The following is an 18,908-nucleotide window of genomic DNA, read 5'->3' as shown; positions in this document are numbered from 1 at the left end:
GCCGTTGTATCGAGTTTGAGAAGAAGTTGAGGCATGGCCTCAAAATGAGAGTTGGGGGTTCTATGACCTGGGACTATGGGCGCCTTGTGGATGCTGCGGCCCATATGGAGATTATGATGCAGGAGGAGGAGGAGAGACAGAGGGGCACCAAGAGGAGTCAGGATGGTTAGGGGGACGGTAGGAGGTAGAGGGGTCCTAACCCTCAGCAGTCCCAAGGTGCTTTTGCTAGATTGACCTTTCTAATGCCGAGTGCAGGCTCTGGGAGAGGCAGTCAGGGAGACATCACCTGTTATAAGTGTGGTCAGTTGGGCCACAAGTCTCCAGCTTGCCCGCAGAGGGTAGGAGAGCAGAGAGCAGCGTCATCTTCGGCTCGTCCTCAAGGCCAAAGTCAGGGCAGAGGCCAGCCGCTCTCTTGTTACCAGTGTGGTCAGGCGGGGCACCTGAAGAGGTATTGCTCGTAGTTAGGTGGCACTTCTGATGCGTCTGGTTCGAGGCAGACACAGAGTTTTCAGCCAGTGCAATTAGTTCAGGCCTCGAGGGCCAATTAGGGGGCTTCATCGTCTCAGTCTGTGCAGTAGTCTTTTGCTCTGAGTGGTGAGCAGGTAGATCAGGGGCCTACTGGGCATGTGTATGCTGTTAACGTGCAGGATCTAGTACCGGCTCCATCTGTTGTGAGAGGTACCTTTTTGTTTTACAACTCGGTTGCCAATGTGTTGATTGATACAGGTGCATCTCATTCCTTTATATCTGCTGCATTTGCACCTATTTTGGGACTGGAGTTGGCACAGTTAGCATCTCCTATTTGTGTAGTATCACCTGCTGGGGGTGAATTGATTTTGAAATAAGGGTGTAAAGGGTGCGATATAGAGGTCGTCGACCGTCGGCTTCCATTTTCATTTGTAGTTACGGCCATGTCAGGTTTTGATGTTATTTTAGATATGGACTGGCTATCGTCATACTGGGCAGTTATTGATTGTTACAGCCAGCGGGTCACAGTATGTACCTTGAGCGGGGATTGTTTCCATTTCTTGGGGGATCGGGTTGGTAGTGTGTTGCCACCGGTGTATGATCCGCGAGGGCAGATTGAGCTTAGTGGTCTTCTCGCTAGCTTTATAAGTGATGAGTGTGATGAGACCCAGACTATATTGCCGAGAGTGGTTTGTGAGTACTTGAACGTTTTTCCTGAGGGTCTTGTGAGTTTGCCACCACATCGAGTGATCGAATTCTCCATTGATTTAGTGCCTGGCACGGCGCCGATTTTCATGGCACCCATCGCTTTGCCCCAGCCGAGTTGAGTGAGTTGAAGATTCAACTCCAGGAGTTGCTGGATAAGGGCTTCATTCGCCCTAGCATTTCGCCGTGGAGAGCACCGACCCTCTTTGCTAAAAAGAAAGATGGTGCCTTGAGACTTTGTATCGATTACCGGAAGTTGAATCGGGCTACAGTTAAGAATAAGTACCTTATGCCTCGTATTGATGATCTGTTTGACTAGTTGAAGGGGTCCCGTTGTTTCCCTAAGATAGATCTGAGATCGGGTTACCACCAGTTGAGGGTCAGGGAGAAGGATATCCTGAAGACGGCATTCCGTACGCGGTATGGCTACTATGAGTTTCTGGTGATACCATTTGGGCTCACCAATGCACCGGCAGTGTTTATGGATTTGATGAACCGGGAATTCCTAGATCGCTTTGTGGTCGTTTTCGTAGACGACATTCTGATTTATTTGCCTTCAGAGGAGGAGCACGAGGAACATTTGAGAGTGGTGCTTGAGTTGCTTAGAGCCCATAGGCCGTATGCCAAGTTCGAGAAGTGTGAGTTCTGGCTAGGAGAGGTAAAGTTCTTAGGCCATGTGGTTTCCGGGGAAGGGGTGTCAGTTGATACATCCAAGATTGAGGCAGTGCAAGATTGGGCACAGCCTAAGAGTGTTTTTGAGATCCGCAATTTCCTGGGATTAGCTGGGTATTACCGCCGGTTTGTGAAAGATTTCTCTAGGCTAGATTCACCGTTGACTAGATTGACGCGGAAATGGGTCAAATTTGTATGGAGTGAGATTTGTGAAAAGTCGTTCCAAGAGTTGAAAATTAGATTGACCACCGCTCCGGTTTTGATTATTCCGAAGAGAGGTTTGGGTTATGCGGTTTATTGTGATGCCTCACGAGAGGGTTTGGGTTGTGTGTTGATGCAAGAGGGGAAAGTGGTAGCCTATGGCTCACGTCAGTTAAAGATTCACAAGAGGAATTACCCTACTCATGACCTAGAGTTAGCAGCAGTAATTTTTGCCTTGAAGATTTGGAGGCACTACATTTATGGTGAGAGATTCGAGGTATTCTCGGATCATAAGAGTTTGAAGTACCTGTTTACACAGAGAGACTTGAATTTGAGGCAAAGGAGGTGGATGGAGTTCATTGAGGACTACGATTTCGAGTTGTACTATCACCCGGGAAAGGCCAATGTTGTGGTCGATGCCCTTGGTAGGAAATCCATTAGTGATGTAGCTTGTATAGCCATCCAGGAGTGGGAGATACTGGGTGCACTTGGCGAGTTTGATTTGCTTCTAGGCGAATCCGTTGAGGCTGCGGCCTTGTTTTCTGTTATTGTGCAACCTACACTTGTGACTCGAGTGTTAGAGGCACAGGGAAGTGACCCTGAGGTAGAATCCCTCCGAGAGAAGACCTCCAGTGGGAAGGTTGAGAAGGGTTTGTCTGTGTATCCCGACCTGAGTGTGAGATACCGAGACCGTTTGTTTGTACCGGAGTCTTGTCGAGAGGAGGTACTCCGAGAGTTTCACCATTCACGCCTTTCGGTGCATCCTAGAGGCACCAAGATGTATCGTGATTTGGGTCACCAGTTTTGGTGGCGGGGTATGAAGAAGGATGTGGCGGTCTTCGTATCGTTGTGCCTTACTTGTCAGCAAGTGAAGGCCGAGCATCAAAGGCCAGCGGGTTTGTTACAGCCCTTGCCTATTGCCGAATGGAAGTGGGAGCATGTCACTATGGACTTCGTTGTGGGTCTTCCGAGGACTCATCGGGGTAGTGATGCTATTTGGGTGGTTGTAGACCAGTTGACTAAGTCGGCACACTTTATCCCTATGTACGTGAGAGATTCGGTAGATCATCTTGCCGACTTGTATATTCGGGACATAGTGAGGTTGCACGGGGTCCTAGTGTCGATCGTCTCAGATAGAGATCCACGTTTTACTGCTAGGTTGTGGCAGAGTTTGCAGAGTGCCTTGGACACTAGATTGACCTTTAGCATGGCTTATCATCCTCAAACTGATGGGCAGTCCGAGCGTACTATTCAGATCCTTAAGTATATGCTTCGAGGTTGTGTCCTTGACTTTAGTGGGTCGTGGAAGAGGCACTTGCCCTTGGTGGAGTTTGCCTACAACAACAGTTTTCAGTCGAGTATCGTTATGGCACCGTTTGAGGCCTTATATGGTCGACCATGTAGGTCTCCAGTTTGTTGGGCCAAGGTGGGTGATGCACCTTTGTTGGGCCCGGAGTTGGTGAGAGAAACGACGGAGAAATTTGAGCTTATCCGTAAGAGGCTTGTTACAACCCAGAGTCGCCAAAAGAGTTATGCTGACCGTAGGAGGAGGCCTTTGGCATTTGAGGCGGGTGATCATGTTTTTCTGAAAATATCACCTAGGCGGGGTTTGATGAGGTTTGGGAAAAGTGGGAAGTTGTCCCTTCGGTTTATCGGTCCCTTTGAGATCCTTGAGATGATTGGCGAGGTTGCCTATCGCTTGGCTTTGCCGCCGCAATTGTCCGGAGTGCATGACGTGTTTCATGTTAGTATGCTTCAGAAGTACGAGCCGGATCCGTCCCATGTGTTGGATTGGACCGACTTGGAGGTTAGCAAGGATATTTCGTATGAGGAGAGACCGATTCGGGTCTTGGATAGGCGGGATCAAGTCTTGCGAGGCAAGACCATTCCCTTGGTGAAAGTTTTGTGGAAACATCACGGAGTGGAAGAAGCCACTTGGGAACATGAGTTGGATGTCCGTGAAAAGTATCCGGACTTGTTTCTTAATGTTTAAACATGTAATGGGAATTTTGTAATATTGATAAACTTTAAGAGCATAGAATATGTCTTAAGTTGTAAAACAATGGTAACGTTTTGGTGTACGGAAATATATTTTGGAACTTGCCTTAAAATGGAAGTTAATTTTAACATTGTATATGTTAATGATGTTTTAGAATGCAAATGTATTGTTGGCATTGAATATGTTTTGAGATACATGTTGATAATGCATGTTGGGGACTATATGGAAGTTTGCCTCTTGAATAGAGATGGAATGACCGGTAATGGGTCAAGTTGTTGAATTTTGCATTGTAATAATGTTGGTAATTGAGAAATCATGTTTTTGAAAAAAAAACTTGTACTTAATTTCGGGGACGAAATTCCTTAAGAGGGGGAGGTTATAGCGATCCTGGTTCTTCCTTCTTTGATTGTTGTATCCGGACTTAGGTTCCGTGGAGTTGGTTATTGTATATGTCTTGTTGTCATCCTTTAATTCCATATATTTGAGTTTTAAGATGTATTGAGCGTGTTTCAAATAGGTTGGTTGAGCTTTAGTCCTATTCCTTGTTGCCCAGATTTTTGGTGGTCCGCTCAAGCGGGTCTTTTTGCACTTGAGCGGAGTTTACACACTTTCAGCATTTTGTGCCTCTGCAAAACTACTGCAGGTGCGTTTTTCACGCTCGAGCAGATTTCCTTACGCTCGAGCGGGTCGCGCTCGAGCGAGCTTAGTGGCGCTCGAGCGGGTGTTCAATGTCTATAAAAATACTGGAAGAGGGTAATCTATGCTCGAGCGGGTTTCCCTTTGCGCTCGAGCTGGTGCTTTTTGATTTTGTGTCTTGGCGCTTGAGCGGGTCTTTTTGCGCTCGAGCGGGTCCAGTTTTTGTGTTTGACGCTCAAGCGTCCTATTCTCCGCTCGAGCGGGATAGTCGTATATCAGATGGCAGCTGGGTGATTTTGAATCACTTTTCACATTTCCTTTCTCTCTCTTACTTTTCTAAACCCTCTTTTGAGAGCTCCCCTCTCTAGAATATACCTTCTCTCTAGGGATTGATCTAGCTTGAGTGATCTACTCCCTTAGTGTCTTTGCAAAGAGTGTAGAGCTTGGCTTGAGCTTCCTATCAATCTGAAAATCTTGGGTTTTGGAGCATTTCGAGATTTCTTCATCATCTCCTTTGAGTTTCATCTCTTGAGGTAGGGATAACTACTCATTTTTATGAGCCTTAACCTAAATGTTGAGCTTTTTGTATAAATGGTTTGATTTGGGATGTTAGGGTTTGAGATGTGTTATATTGGAAAAAGAGGTTTTGTTCTTTGGGCCAATACATGAGTATGTTGGGTCTTAACATGAGATTAGTGTTGTATATGGTTGATATTTAGACCTTTGGGTCAATATTGAGAGATAGGGGAGGAAGCCCTAATTTGTTGTATAAATTAATTGGTATAATTAATTTGGAAAATTGTGACTATGTGAAATTCAGTTGGGAATAATGAAATTGGCTCATTAAGAGATAGAATGGTGGAATTGGAATTATTAATCACTCACCTATGAAAGTTGTTGATAATTTATCTGTTTGATGAAATTATTATCTGTTTAGAAATAATTGCTTTGGGCTATCGGTGGAGGATAGTCTTAATTGTTGTGGACAATGCATGATGATTAGGCGAATTAAAACTAATCAATGCAATATGTCATTAAATATGATGGTTGGAATAATACATTAAATTTATGTATTGATTGATTATATATATGATATGTGTTTATATACATTGTGTTGTGTGGGAGGAGATAGGAGATGTACTCCACGATTTAGGAGGAGATAGGGGATGGACTGCTAAACCAGATATTATTTGGGAGGAGATAGGGAATGGACTCCATTGATACAGCAAATATATGTATCTATTGAAGTGTTGATACAACGAATATGTGTATCTATCGTGAAGTATGGAAGTGTTTAAATGTGTTATTGATACAGAAAATACGTGTATCTATTGTGAATTATGGAAGTATTGTTGATGTGAGCTGTGGTCTCATGGGAATTGTTTGGCCAGGTTCTGAGCCATGTCTATGAATTGAAAATCGGTTAAGTAAAGGAAAGAGGAATGAAATGTGGACATATTTGTCATGTAATTGAAATGAACTATGAATTGATTTGTGTGAGTTAAAGATTTATCAAATGCTAATGTTTTAGTTTTTGCTCATATTATGTTTAGCATATCTCTACTGGGCGTTGGCTCACCCTATATGGGATATCATTTTCAGGTTCAGGTATTATGCCGCCTCCAAGATCTTAGCTTGGATGGCTGTGGGAGTTGAAGACTCTTTTGTTTATTTTTGTTGTATTACATGTATATCAAGCCAAGGGCTTATTTTGTGTAGAGTTAGTACTCTCCTTTTGTAACCAAGTGTTGACTTGGAAAGTTGTAAGCCTATAGGGCATTTACTTTTGTTGTCAGCATGTAATACCTTTTGTAAGAATACTCTGATGATTGTAATATGAAATCTCTTCTCTTTGTCGCGAATGTATGTTGTGATGGGTTTATTTTTGAGGGCATTACATGGCCTAGGGAAGAGAAACATGGTCTAATGTTAAGCTCTTCACAAAATTTCCTAAACTTTGCATTGACGAATTGTTTTCCATATTCCGAGACAATGGCTTTGGGGATTCCAAATCGGCACACGATCAACTGCCAGATGAACCTGGTGGTGTTTCACTCTATAATTGTAGCAACGGGTTCTGCTTCCACCAATTTGGTGAAGTGGTCAATGGCAACCATGGCGAACTTGGTTTGGCCCCTCCTAGTGGGCAAAGGACCAACTAAGTCGACGCCCCACTTAGCGAAGGGGTAGGGACTGCTGAGTGTAATCAGTTCAGTCGGTGGAGCATAGGCGATGTCAGCAAAGCGCTGGCATTTATCACACTTAAACACAAATTCGCTGGCATCTTGATTGAGCGTGGGCCAGAAGTAGCTAGTGTGGAGGATTTTATAGTCCATAGATCTTTCACTTGAATGATTACCACAAATGCCCTCGTGTACTTCTCTCATCACATAGGTCGCTTGAGCAGGACTAAGACACCTAAGGTATGGTCGTGAGAATCCCCGTTTGTATAGTAGGCCACTGATAAGGATATAATTAGATGACCGGGCTCTGACTTTAATGGCCTACTGTTTATCGTCTGGTAACTCCCCTCGTGTCAAAAACGGAATGTTGTCTTGAGCCAATGGGATAGGTTCGTTCTGGAGGAAGTGGATCTCCTGTGGGTTTGGCGAAGTCGCCGAATGGGTCAGGTATTCAATGTGGATGCCATGATTGAAGTCTAACTAGTCGACCGAGGCTAATTGAGCCATTTCGTCCGCCTTGGAGTTTTCTGACCAGGGGATGTGTCTGATCTGGAAAGTATTGAAAAAGTGGACAAGAGGAAGGGCGATGTCCCTATATGCTCGTATCGTCTTCTCCTTTGCGTCGAACTCCCCAGTAATCTGTCCGACAATTAATTGGGAATCACTGAACACTTGGATATGGCTTACACCAATGCCTCTGGCCAGCCGAAGACCTGCTATCAAGGCCTCATACTCGGCCTCATTTTTGCTTGCGTCGAATAGGAAACGGAGGGCACACTTGAAGTACACACCCTCTGGGGTGGTGAGGATTAGACCGGCTCCATTACCCTCTTTGCGGGATGAACCATCAACACTAAGGGTCCAGGAGTGAGGGTCTTCTGCATCATCGATGAAGTGTACCGGTGGAGGAGGTACGTTTGGAGTGAGATTGGTGAACTCCAAGATAAAATTGGAGATAGCCTGGCCTTTGATCATTGTTCGAGGTCGGTAAGAGATTTTAAATTAACTTAGCTTAATGGACCATTACATAAGTCTTCCTTACGATTCTGGTTATTGGATGACCTTTTTCAGAGGCTGGTCAGTGAGAACCACTATGGAGTGAGCTTGGAAATAAGGTCGGAGGCGTCTAGAGGCTATGACCAAGACGAGGGCCATTTTTTCTAACAGAGGGTAGTTCTGTTCTACCCCCTCGGAGCGCAGCTAATGTAGTAGACTGGATGTTGTACTGAGTCGTCTTCCCTGATGAGGGCAGCACTGACCGCAGTGTTTGATACAGCTAAGTAGAGGAAAAGGGTTTCGCCTAGCAACGCTTGAGAGAGGAGAGGAGGGTTGGGTATGCACTGTTTCAGTTGTTGGAAAGCCTCCTCGAATTCGGTGCTCTATTCGAACGCCTGTCGAAGCAGTTTGAAGAATGGAAGACACTTGTCGATTGCTCGGGAAATAAAGCTGTTGAGGGCAACAACTCTACCCGTGAGCCATTGAACCTCCTTGACCGTTCTGGTAGACCGCATATCTATTAGGCCCTTCATCTTTTCGGGATTAGCCTCAATGCCTCATTGGTTAACCATGAAGCCCAAGAACTTCTCAGATCCCACGCCGAAGGCTTACTTTTCCGGATTCAGCTTCATCTGATATTTTCATAAGGTTTCGAAGGTCTCTCGCAGGTCTGCCAAGTGATTGGAGGGGAGTTTGCTCTTGACTAGCATGTCATTGACGTAGACTTCCATGTTCCGACCTATCTGGTGTTGGAAGACGGCATTAGCCAAGCGTTGGTAAGTTGCTCCGGCATTCTTCAAGTCGAATAGCATAACACGATAGTGATAAGTCCCTCTGTCGGTGATGAAAGAGGTGTGCTCCTGGTCGGCCGGGTACATCAGGATTTGATTGTAGTCAGAGAAGGCATCCATGAAGCTAAGCATCTGATGTCCTGCAGTTGCGTCGACTAACAAATCTATCCGGATGAGAGGATAGCTATCTTTGGGGCAAGCCTGATTGAGGTCGGAATAGTTGGCGCAGGGTTGCCATTTGCCATTATTTTTGCAGACTAAGACCACGTTGGACAACCACATGGGGTAGTCCACGTTTTTTATGAACTGTGCCTTCAGTAGTTTGTCCACCTAGGTGGCAATGAGGATATTGCGTTCTGGATGAAAAATACGCTGCCTCTATCAGAAAGGTTGAAAGTAGGGCTCAATACTCTGAGGTGATAAGTAATGAAAAAGGGATCGATACCTGGCATGTCTGAATGGGTCCAAGCGAAGACATCGTTGTGCTCGGTTAAGAGAGGTGTGAGATCAGCCTTGGGTTGAGAGGACAGTTGGCTGCCAATCCTGGTTGTTTTGGCTGAATTGGTAGGATCGATAGACACTTCGATAAGTTCCTCCACTGGTTTCCATCGGACTAACTCTTCCTCATCTTTGACGTTGAGACCCTCGATGATCATAGCCTTCTTCATTTTGACCTCCTTTAGCGAGGTGACGTAGCACTCTCAGGCCATCGTCTGCTCGCCCCTCACTATGCCGACCCCGAGGTCGATCAGGAATTTCATGGCTAGATGGTATGTGGAGGTGACAACTTGGAAGGCGTTAAGAGCTGTGTGTCCGAGGATGATGTTATAAGAAGAAGGACAGTCGACGACGAGAAAGTGACTAGTTTGGTGGTCTGCTGTGGATATTCTCTGATGGTAATGGGAAGATCGATGGAGCCTATAGAGGTCACCCGATCGCCGATGAAGCCGACTAGCGGGGTTTGGAGGGGGGACAACTTTTCTTCTCCGACATTGAGTTGGCAGTAGGTGTTCAGGAAGATAATGTCTGAAGAGCTACCATTGTCGACAAGGACCCGTCTGACTTTGTAGTTGGATAAGAGAGCGAAGATGACAAGGGGGTTGTCGTGGGGGTAACGGATGCCTGTGCAGTCGGCTTCTGTAAAGGTGATGGGTTTAGACCATTGCTTGGGGTGTTTGAAGGGGCGATCCAATATCGTTACTTCCTTATCGGAGCCTTGTCTGATTTTTCTGAGTTCAGCTCACTGGGCTGATCGAGATGGCCCTCCGCATGCTAGCCCGCTAGCGATGACTCTGATCTCACTGACCGAGGGGATGGGATTGCCTTGTGCCCGGGGTTGTAGTGGAAGCCGATCGTTGTCTCGCTTAGGTTCTGCGGGTTGTCGGGGGGGTATGTCGGCGGTAGCCCCCCGACGAGTCGGTCCACGGCCGTTGCTGGGGACGAGCTGCCGTGAACCAATTGAGGCACCCCTAGCATATCAAATCCTCTACCTGGTCTTTAAGGTTAACACATTACTCAGTGTTGTGGTCATAGTCTTAATGGAAACAACAATATCTGGATTGATCTCGCCGGTTTGAGGGAGATCGTGATGGTTGAGGCCATTTTAGGTTGTAGTCTCATTGAATTTGGTTCAAAACTTGTTCCATAGGGGAATTGAGAAGGGTGTATCGTTCGAACCGACCAGGGGGTCGGGTAGGTGCCGGTCGGTTGGCTCGAGCAAGTTGGTCTGTATATTGAGGGGGTTGATGTGTATATTGGGAGGATCTGGGTTTGAGTTCCTTTCTTTTGTCCTTAGGGGATGGATTTTTAGGTGTGGAATCTTGGCGGGCTGCCAAAGAGTCTTCAGCATTCATATACTTTTGGGCTTTGGAAAGGAGGGTCGCCATGGCAGTCGAAGGGTTTTTAGAGAGGGAGAAAAAGAAATCAGATGGTCGTAAACCAGCCATGAAGGCTGTGAGGATGACCTTGTCATTATTTTTCGCCACCTGTAGGGCCTCGGTGTTGAAATGGGTGACAAAGCTGCGTAGTGACTCCCCTTCCATCTGCCGAATATTAAGCAGTTGAGTTACCGAGCGCCGTTGGCGCTGAGTGCCAATGAAATGGTTTAGGAAGGAATCACTTAGATGTTGGAAAGTAGAGACAAAGTCTGGCAATAGCTGACTAAACCATCGTCAAGCCGACCCCTTAAGCGTCACGGAGAAGGCCCAACGCATGATTTCATCAGGGAAAGCATGGAGGATCATGAGGGTCCTGTAGGTCTTCAAATGGTCGATTGGGTCAGTTGTGCCATCGAAGGTGTCGATCGAGGGCATTTTGAACTTGGGGGTAGTGGTTTGTCCCTGATGGAGGCGACAAATGGGGAGTTGGCTGCTGTGGATGGTTTATTCTATATGTTCTGCATGACTCCTTGAAGCCGGAGTTTCATAGCTCAGAGTTCCGCATTCCAAATAAGAACATTGTCCCCTCCAAAGTGTAGTGGGGGCTGAACACTACTAGCCTCTCCTTTAGGGATAGGTGCTTAAATTGATAGATGTAAGCCCCGAGGTAGTGGGTTCATGCCTTGAGGTGGGGCTTGTAGACCCTCTAAGGTGGAAAGGTGGGCTTGTTGAAAAGGATGGCTTGGGGTCTGTTCTCAATTGGGAGGGATATCTTGTAGTGGTGGAGGAGGCATAGAGAGATTTCGCTAGAGTAAAAGCATTGATCAAGGCCTGGTTTTGTTCGGCCAAGCGATTGATACTGTTGGTGAGCTCTGTGAAGTACTAAGGTGGGTTGTTTGGGTTGGGAGGGTCGGCTTGGGGGTCGACGACATTGTGTTAAGAAGCCATGGATCTCGTTGTAACCATCCACCTCGATGGAAGTTAAGGAGAAATTATCGGGAACGGGTCTCCGGTAACAATAAGCACAACTGTTAACCGGAGTGGCGGTTCCCACAGACGGCGCCAACTGATGATGTTGTTGATCCAAGGGAGGGCAAGTCGAGCTGACCCACGCTTCCAACACCTTTTGCCAATCTTAGAGCTCGCTAGTGGTGCCTGCAAAAAAGGTTCAACGGGAATGGGAGTCCCCTAGCGGACCCTCCAACGATCAAGTTAGAACTAAAGAGATTGACTGTGTAGAGAGAGAAAGAGAGAGAGAGAGAGAGAAAAAGAAGAAGAAGAATGATGAACTTAACCTTTGGTGTGTCTTGGAAACTTCCTTATATCCTTTGTCCATAATTTCCTTGTCCACTCCGGCATATCGTGTTGGCCGAAAGTCTATACTCTAGCTTGCATTATTCACGGTGAGGCTGCATGTTCCGACGTGAAGGGGTTGTCACATTTAATGTTGTAGGAGCCTCATTAATGGCTGATGTGTGGTGCAATAACTCTGCAGAATCTTTGTCTGCTTACGTGGCTGGTTCCCTGCTTGACAAGTGTTTAGATGCCATTGGTTCCTGGTTCAACATTGGGTTCTCAAGGGTGTTGGGCTTTAGTACTTGAATCGTGAATTAGGCTCTAAGTCGTGAGCCAAAACCTTTCGTGGGCCCACCGATGTCAACTTTTATTATTATTATATATACAGTTTGTAATGTGTGTGCGAGAGATTTAGTAGTGGTACAAATAAGGAAAAAAAATATAAATATATTTGATGCCTTGGTCTTAGTATTAGGTTGCTAGAGTCAACTAATTGAAGGGTTGCTGGAAGGTAATAGGCTTGTGTGGGTTGTGATCATGTCAGGTTGGGTTCTAAGATTTTGGTACACCTTAGTGATTTTTGGATTTAATGGATGAGTTTTTAATTTCGAGAAATACATGCCTAAGGTTTTTCGAGGTGTAGATTTCATTTTTGGGGTTATTTTTATTAGATTCTGATTCTATAATAGAATTAAGTATAGGTCTTTCTTAATACTATTATTATTATTTCATTCAGGATATAAGTGATTACTTCTTCGCATTATGTTTAAAGGCTACACATTTTGAAATTCAGGTGAGTAGTTGCATGCTATATATTTTTATAAATGTTCCCCTACCCTGAACTGTTGGAAAATTAAATTGTTGTTTCAGGACTAAACTGTTTTGATAAATTATTATATTATCAATGAAATTAAATTATTTCTGAAACATGTGTAAACTTGGCATACTATAAACTATTTGTTATGGTCTCATGTTTATAATGGTGAACTACCATGTTTTGTGAAACTGAATTGTGTTGATTATTGGGACCATATGTATATTTTAGTCCAGGGAAATTATTCCACTGTGTGCAGTGACTCTAGCCACTAGGGAACAGATCCTAGTTGGGCCGTGATGACTCTAGTGCCCAACAATTGTAAGGAAAAGACCTAGGCTAGGCTAGGTGACCTTCAATCAAATAATCTTAAAGAAAAGGCCCGGGTTGCCACCCTGAAAATGATATTGGATCCAATGGGCTTATTGCCTTGAAAACTTTGTGGCATGTTACTTCTTATTCTTGGCACCTAGAAAATTATTGATGTTCATGTTGTAATATATTTTAAGTGGAAAATGTCATTTATCATGTTCTTGAGAGACATGAGTATTTTGGCTGTTGAACTGTGAAACTTTCTTTTTGAAATAGATTATTTTATCAAAACTGTATGCCAATCTATATATATATATATATATATCTTATTTTAGAATTGAACCCTATTTTCAAAACTGTATTTACTATCCATGTTGTTACTCACTGATCAACTGACTTAGTTGTTTATCATTTTCAGGTGTCAAAAGAACTTAGAGTGGACTCATGGCATAGCAGGGACTCAATTGTATGGGTCTCTAAGACATTCATTATTTTGTTTTAACTTGTTATGTCGGTTTTGTGCATACATTGTGGTTAGATTTTATTTAAAATTATTTTATTTTATGGGCGGTTTGTGTTCCAATTAGTGTATATTTTTGGAAGTTGGTTATGGCTAGTTTTACCATTTATGCTTGTGATTTGCCACTAGTTTGGGTTTTGATTTATTTATTTCTGGGCTATCGTCACATTTATTCTTTGTGATTTTGGGTTCATGTTTAGGCTTACGTATGCCTTGGGCTAAGTCCTTGTGGGCCATGACCAGTCATGCCTAGATCTGGGGTGTGACAATTACACCCAAATCAGCATTAGAAAAAAAATATATATATATATATATATATACATATATATTTTTCTAACAAAGCATAAGTAGCACGTGACACAACATAGACACAACACTGACACGCCAACATGTCAATTTTCAGAAAATGTAGGACATGACACGCCTGGGATACGTTAAAGTTTTATATTTCTATAAATTTAATATGTATATATATGAATAATTTATTCAAAGATAATAAAAATAATATAACACAACAAATTTTTTACATTAAAAAGCTATATATTTCAAGACATGTTGAAGAAATATGTTGGACATGACACACTTCCTCCGTAAAATTGTCCATGCTTCTTAGAATAAAATTTATTACCTTTGGTGAATGAGGTTCCATAACCTTGAATCTGCCAAGTTGGGGAAATTTAGTCCATCATGGAAAATAACATTTGCCTCGATAAGGTCCCCGAACCCAACCACCATCTTCGATCTTGCACTTGTTGCATTAATATAACTGGCGATTAGTTTATTTTCTCTGCAAAGTCACAAGATTTGCAATTCAAATACATAAATGTCATCAAACATTATGTGAGTACAACTTTTGTTTAGATTTCATACCTAAAATCATCTAATGTCAATAGCTTGGTCAAATCATTGAACACGTCTTGATTAAATGCCAAAAAAACTTTGAGTTCATTCACAAGGATTGCAATAGTTGCAACATGATCACGCTTAAAAAAATTCCAACAAATTCGAGTTGATGCAAGATTAAAACCACCACGACATAAAGGGAACAAGAGGGAGCAACAACTCAAGGAAAATTAACAATATGGCTATCTAAGGCCTCGAGGTATATTTATTTTCTCAATTCGAAAAAGATCTTCATGGAATAGTCGTTATTGTCCAATTTGGTGAAACCCAAAAGGTTTCTTTTTGTCTCATCCCAAATTCCATCAATTATCAGCTCTCTAAAATAATTCATATTAATGAAGCAACCCGATTCATGTTGGGATATTTTAATAAAAATAAAAAGTATAGTTTAATTCTACTATTATTACAAATAATTTTAATCTTATAGTTACAAATGTTAATAATAGAGTTATTATCACCTTTTATAACAAATTCAATACATTTATTATAATACTAGTGGCGATGCATGTGCATTGCGCGTGGTTTTAGTGTAATTATATTTTCAAAAGTGAGAAATGAGAAATTTTATAAGCAATGCAACAAATTTGTGAATAAAATAGATTTTGAAAAAGAAGCAAATTTTGAAGTTTGATATAAGATCTTAATTATGAAATTAGGATGCAAAATAATACAGTCAAAACAAAGAGAAAGGGTATAAAGATAAGTCACAATTCTACAGTCACGTATGCCTCCTTCCGTGCACATTGAAACAGATGCATACCAGATATAACTCCAAATATTCATATTAGTCTAATCCACAATGCATAATTGTAGGGCACTTCCATTGCATGTGAAGTTTTTATTTCTATTTTAAATAGGCTCCTTTCGTATTACTTATAAGTTAACTTTTATAATTATAGCATTTTAGATTATTAACTTCAAAGACTTAATATAAGTTTTAAGGTGTCAAGTTTGTACTAAAGGTTTAGAATTTATAAAGAATAGTAATAATGTGTAAATAAGTATGGAAGAGAGAGAGAGAGAGAGAGAGAGAGAGAGAGAGATATACAAAAAGGAAATGAACTAATAATTTTGTGTCTTGAAAAGCTTCATGAATATTCTTCACCCTTTGATTAGTTTGTGGTGTCTCTACAGGAAATTACACTTTTGGCGACCAAATTTGGCAACTAAAAAAAATTTAGTCGCCAAAAGTAGTGGAATTGGCAACCAAACATTATATTAGTCGACAAAAGTACAAGATTTAGCTACTATTGTTTTTAGTCGGGCTATATTCATTATTGCTGACTAAAAAAAATGTTGTCACTAAAAATGTCACAATCGGCGACGAAAATGATTTTTAGTCGCTAAATATTCCACAATTGGCAACAAAACAAAAATTTTAGTCGCTGTATAGTTACTTTTGCCTACTAAAATTATTTAGTCGCCAAATGAAAAACAAAAAATTAATTTTTATCTTTGGCCACCAACAGTTTGGTCGCAAAAATTGTATTTTTAGCGACTAAAAATTATTTTAGTCGCTGTATAGTTAATTTTGGCTACTAAAATTATTTAGTCACCGAATGAAAAATAAAAAAATTATTTTCATCTTTGGCGACCAAAGGTTTGGTAGCCAATAATTTATTTTCAGCGACCAACTAATATTTTAGTCGCTATATAGTTAGTTTTGACTACTAAAATTATTTAGTCGCCGAATGAAAAACAAAGAATTTATTTTCATCTTTGGCGACCAAAGGTTTGGTAGCCAATAATTTATTTTCAGCGACCAACTAATATTTTAGTCGATGTATAGTTAATTTTGACTACTAAGATTATTTAGCCGTCGGATGAAAAACAAAAAAATTATTTTCATCTTTGGCGACCAAAGGTTTAGTAGCCAATAATTTATTTTCAACGACCAACTAATATTTTAGTTGTTGTATAGTTAGTTTTGGCTACTAAAATTATTTAGTCGCTGAATGAAAAACAAAAAAAATATTTTCATCTTTGGCAACCAAAGGTTTGGTAGCCAATAATTTATTTTCAGCGACCAACTAATATTTTAGTCGCTATATAGTTACTTTTGGCAACTAGAATTATTTAGTCGCCGAATGAAAAACAAAAAATTTATTTTCATCTTTGGCGACCAAAGGTTTGGTAGCCAATAATTTATTTTCAGCGACCAACTAATATTTTAGCCGCTGTATATTTAGTTTTGGCTACTAAAATTATTTAGTCGCTGAATGAAAATCAAAAAATTTATTTTCATCTTTGGCAACCAAAGGTTTGGTAGCCAATTATTTTCAACGACCAACTAATATTTTAGTCACTGTATAGTTAGTTTTGGCTACTAAAATTATTTAGTCGCCGAATGAAAAACAAAAATTTATTTTCATCTTTGGTGACCAACAAGGTTGGTTGCCAAACATTTATAGCTCAGTGACTAAAAATATTTTCATTCGTCGAAGAACTAAAATATTTGGGAGACACATTTCAAATTTGAAATGGATTTATAAAATTAATTAGAAACTAAAATGTTTAGTCGCGAATTGGAGGGATTTATATATTTTGTTTCCAAACCAAAGCCTAAACAAACTTGTGCCTCTCTCTCTTATCAACGTCTGTCTCCGTCTCCGTCTCCGTCTCCGCTGCTCCTCTTCCCTCCATCTCTCACTGCCGCTCCACAAGCCTTGGAATAGCTCTCCTCTACCGACTAACTACCATAATTTTACTCAAAATCTTTGGTGATTACCTAATTTAGTAGCCAAATATTGATCTTCAGTGACCAAAAAACATTTAGTTGTTGTATACTAATTTTTGCCGACTAAAGAAATTTAGTTACCAAAAACTAACATAAATATAATTTATAATCTTTTGCGACCAAAAAATTAGTCGCTAAAGATATATTTTCAGTGACTAAAAATATTTACTCGCCAAAGATACATAGTTTAGAATTTAAAAAAAAAAAAAAAGTAACTAGTCGCCAAAGCTAGCTACTTTAGCTACGAAAGAAAAATGTTTCGGCAAAGGTACAATCATCAGCTACGAACAATAGTTTAGTCGGTATTTTTCTTAACTCACAAGCCTTGTGGGAGCTCCAATATCTTAATCCTAATTTTCTAATTTTTTAATTTTACAAAAAAATCACAGTACTTATTGACGTCTCCCAAGACTTTGTGACTTCTTCTATACACACCATTTTCAACTTCTTCCATACCTATTTAATTATTTTAGAAATAATAATTATCCATTAATTTATGGATTTCAAATGGAAAGATAAATATTTCATAATCTCTCCATTCTAATTTCTCTCATCAATTTCCAAAAGAAATTATTAAAACTTGCCTTCCTTTTCTCTTCCTCAAAAAATTTAATAATATTTTTCATGAGAATTGTGCGTATCTATCAATATCGTATATATTATATTATAACATAACCAAAAGTAAATATCTATCAAAGTGATATATATCTATCAACATTTTAAATTACTTAATAGGATAAATTAATCAATTTTCAAGTCTTATTTAAAGAATAATCTGATTAGTCATCCAAACTCCTTGACTTCGTAGGCACTGGCGGAGGGGCTGACAGATTAGGCGGGGCAAGGTCTAAATTGTTGGGGGATAATATCCTACCACTCCAAAAATTTATATGTAGATATATATATATTTTTCTCCTTTGTGATTTGCTTTCTCTGTTGCTGGTTTCGTTTTGGTTTTGGTTTCGGTTTTAGTGAGATTTATGTGTTTGTTTACAGGTTTACATGGTAGAGAAGAATTATTGGTGATAATTGTTGCAATTGAAGCATCTATGCCCATTATGTGCCAAGGATTTTGATCGGATTTTGTTTTTGTCAATGAAAACTATGAAATTGAAGTTAAAAAATGAGTATCGATTTTTTTATTTTTTATGTCATTTCATTTTATAGAATATGTGAAAATTTATGGCGAATTCAAGATTGTACCATAACATTAGATTTTTGTATAACTAGGTAAATTTAAAACTTTTAAATATCATTGTGTTTTTTTATTTTTTATCCTCTTTCTATCATATTATACCATTACTGCTATTTGTTAGTTTGTTAATCATAATTCAATTAATTGAAAATGAAAGCTTAGTATAACTTTTCATATATATTAATTAATATGTTACCGCTATATTTGTATATAATAGCATAATATATAGGGATAATTTCCAAACATAATTTATATTTCCTTAGGTAATTAAAATAGTTCATCTTAAAATAGTATATAAAGGAGTTAGATGACTTCTTTTATCCCAAAAAATCTATTTTTTTTTAATTTTTTAAATCAAAATATCAATTGTTTAAGTCCATAAAACAAAATTGATAAACACATATTCAAAAGCTACACTTAATTTTTTAAACTAATAATTTAAAATTTTATAAACATAAAAATTAATTTATAAATTTCATGTATACAACAAGACAAAATATATTAAATTAGTTTAACATATTTATAATGTTTTTTTTTTTAAATTTATAAAGTCCCGTGCATAGCACGGGTTACCATTAGAATTATTAATCTGTAATTACTAAA

At 40.3% G+C, this 18,908-nt stretch overlaps 1 protein-coding gene across 1 annotated transcript; it reads right to left on the bottom strand.

The window, feature by feature from the left end:
* Window positions 1-7,344: 7,344 nt before the first annotated feature.
* On the bottom strand, window positions 7,345-7,839 carry LOC145823958 (uncharacterized). The gene has a single exon (XM_082923533.1). The coding sequence runs from the start codon at window positions 7,837-7,839 to the stop codon at window positions 7,345-7,347; it is 495 nt and encodes a 164-aa protein (XP_082779659.1).
* Window positions 7,840-18,908: the final 11,069 nt, after the last annotated feature.

The sequence above is a fragment of the Camellia sinensis genome, chromosome 4 (genome assembly GCF_055761805.1).
Source record: "Camellia sinensis isolate YWXY chromosome 4, ASM5576180v1, whole genome shotgun sequence".
NCBI classification, from domain to species: Eukaryota; Viridiplantae; Streptophyta; class Magnoliopsida; order Ericales; family Theaceae; genus Camellia; species Camellia sinensis.
Note: the sequence above shows the minus strand (reverse complement) of the source record. Positions and strands in the feature narration are given on the sequence as shown.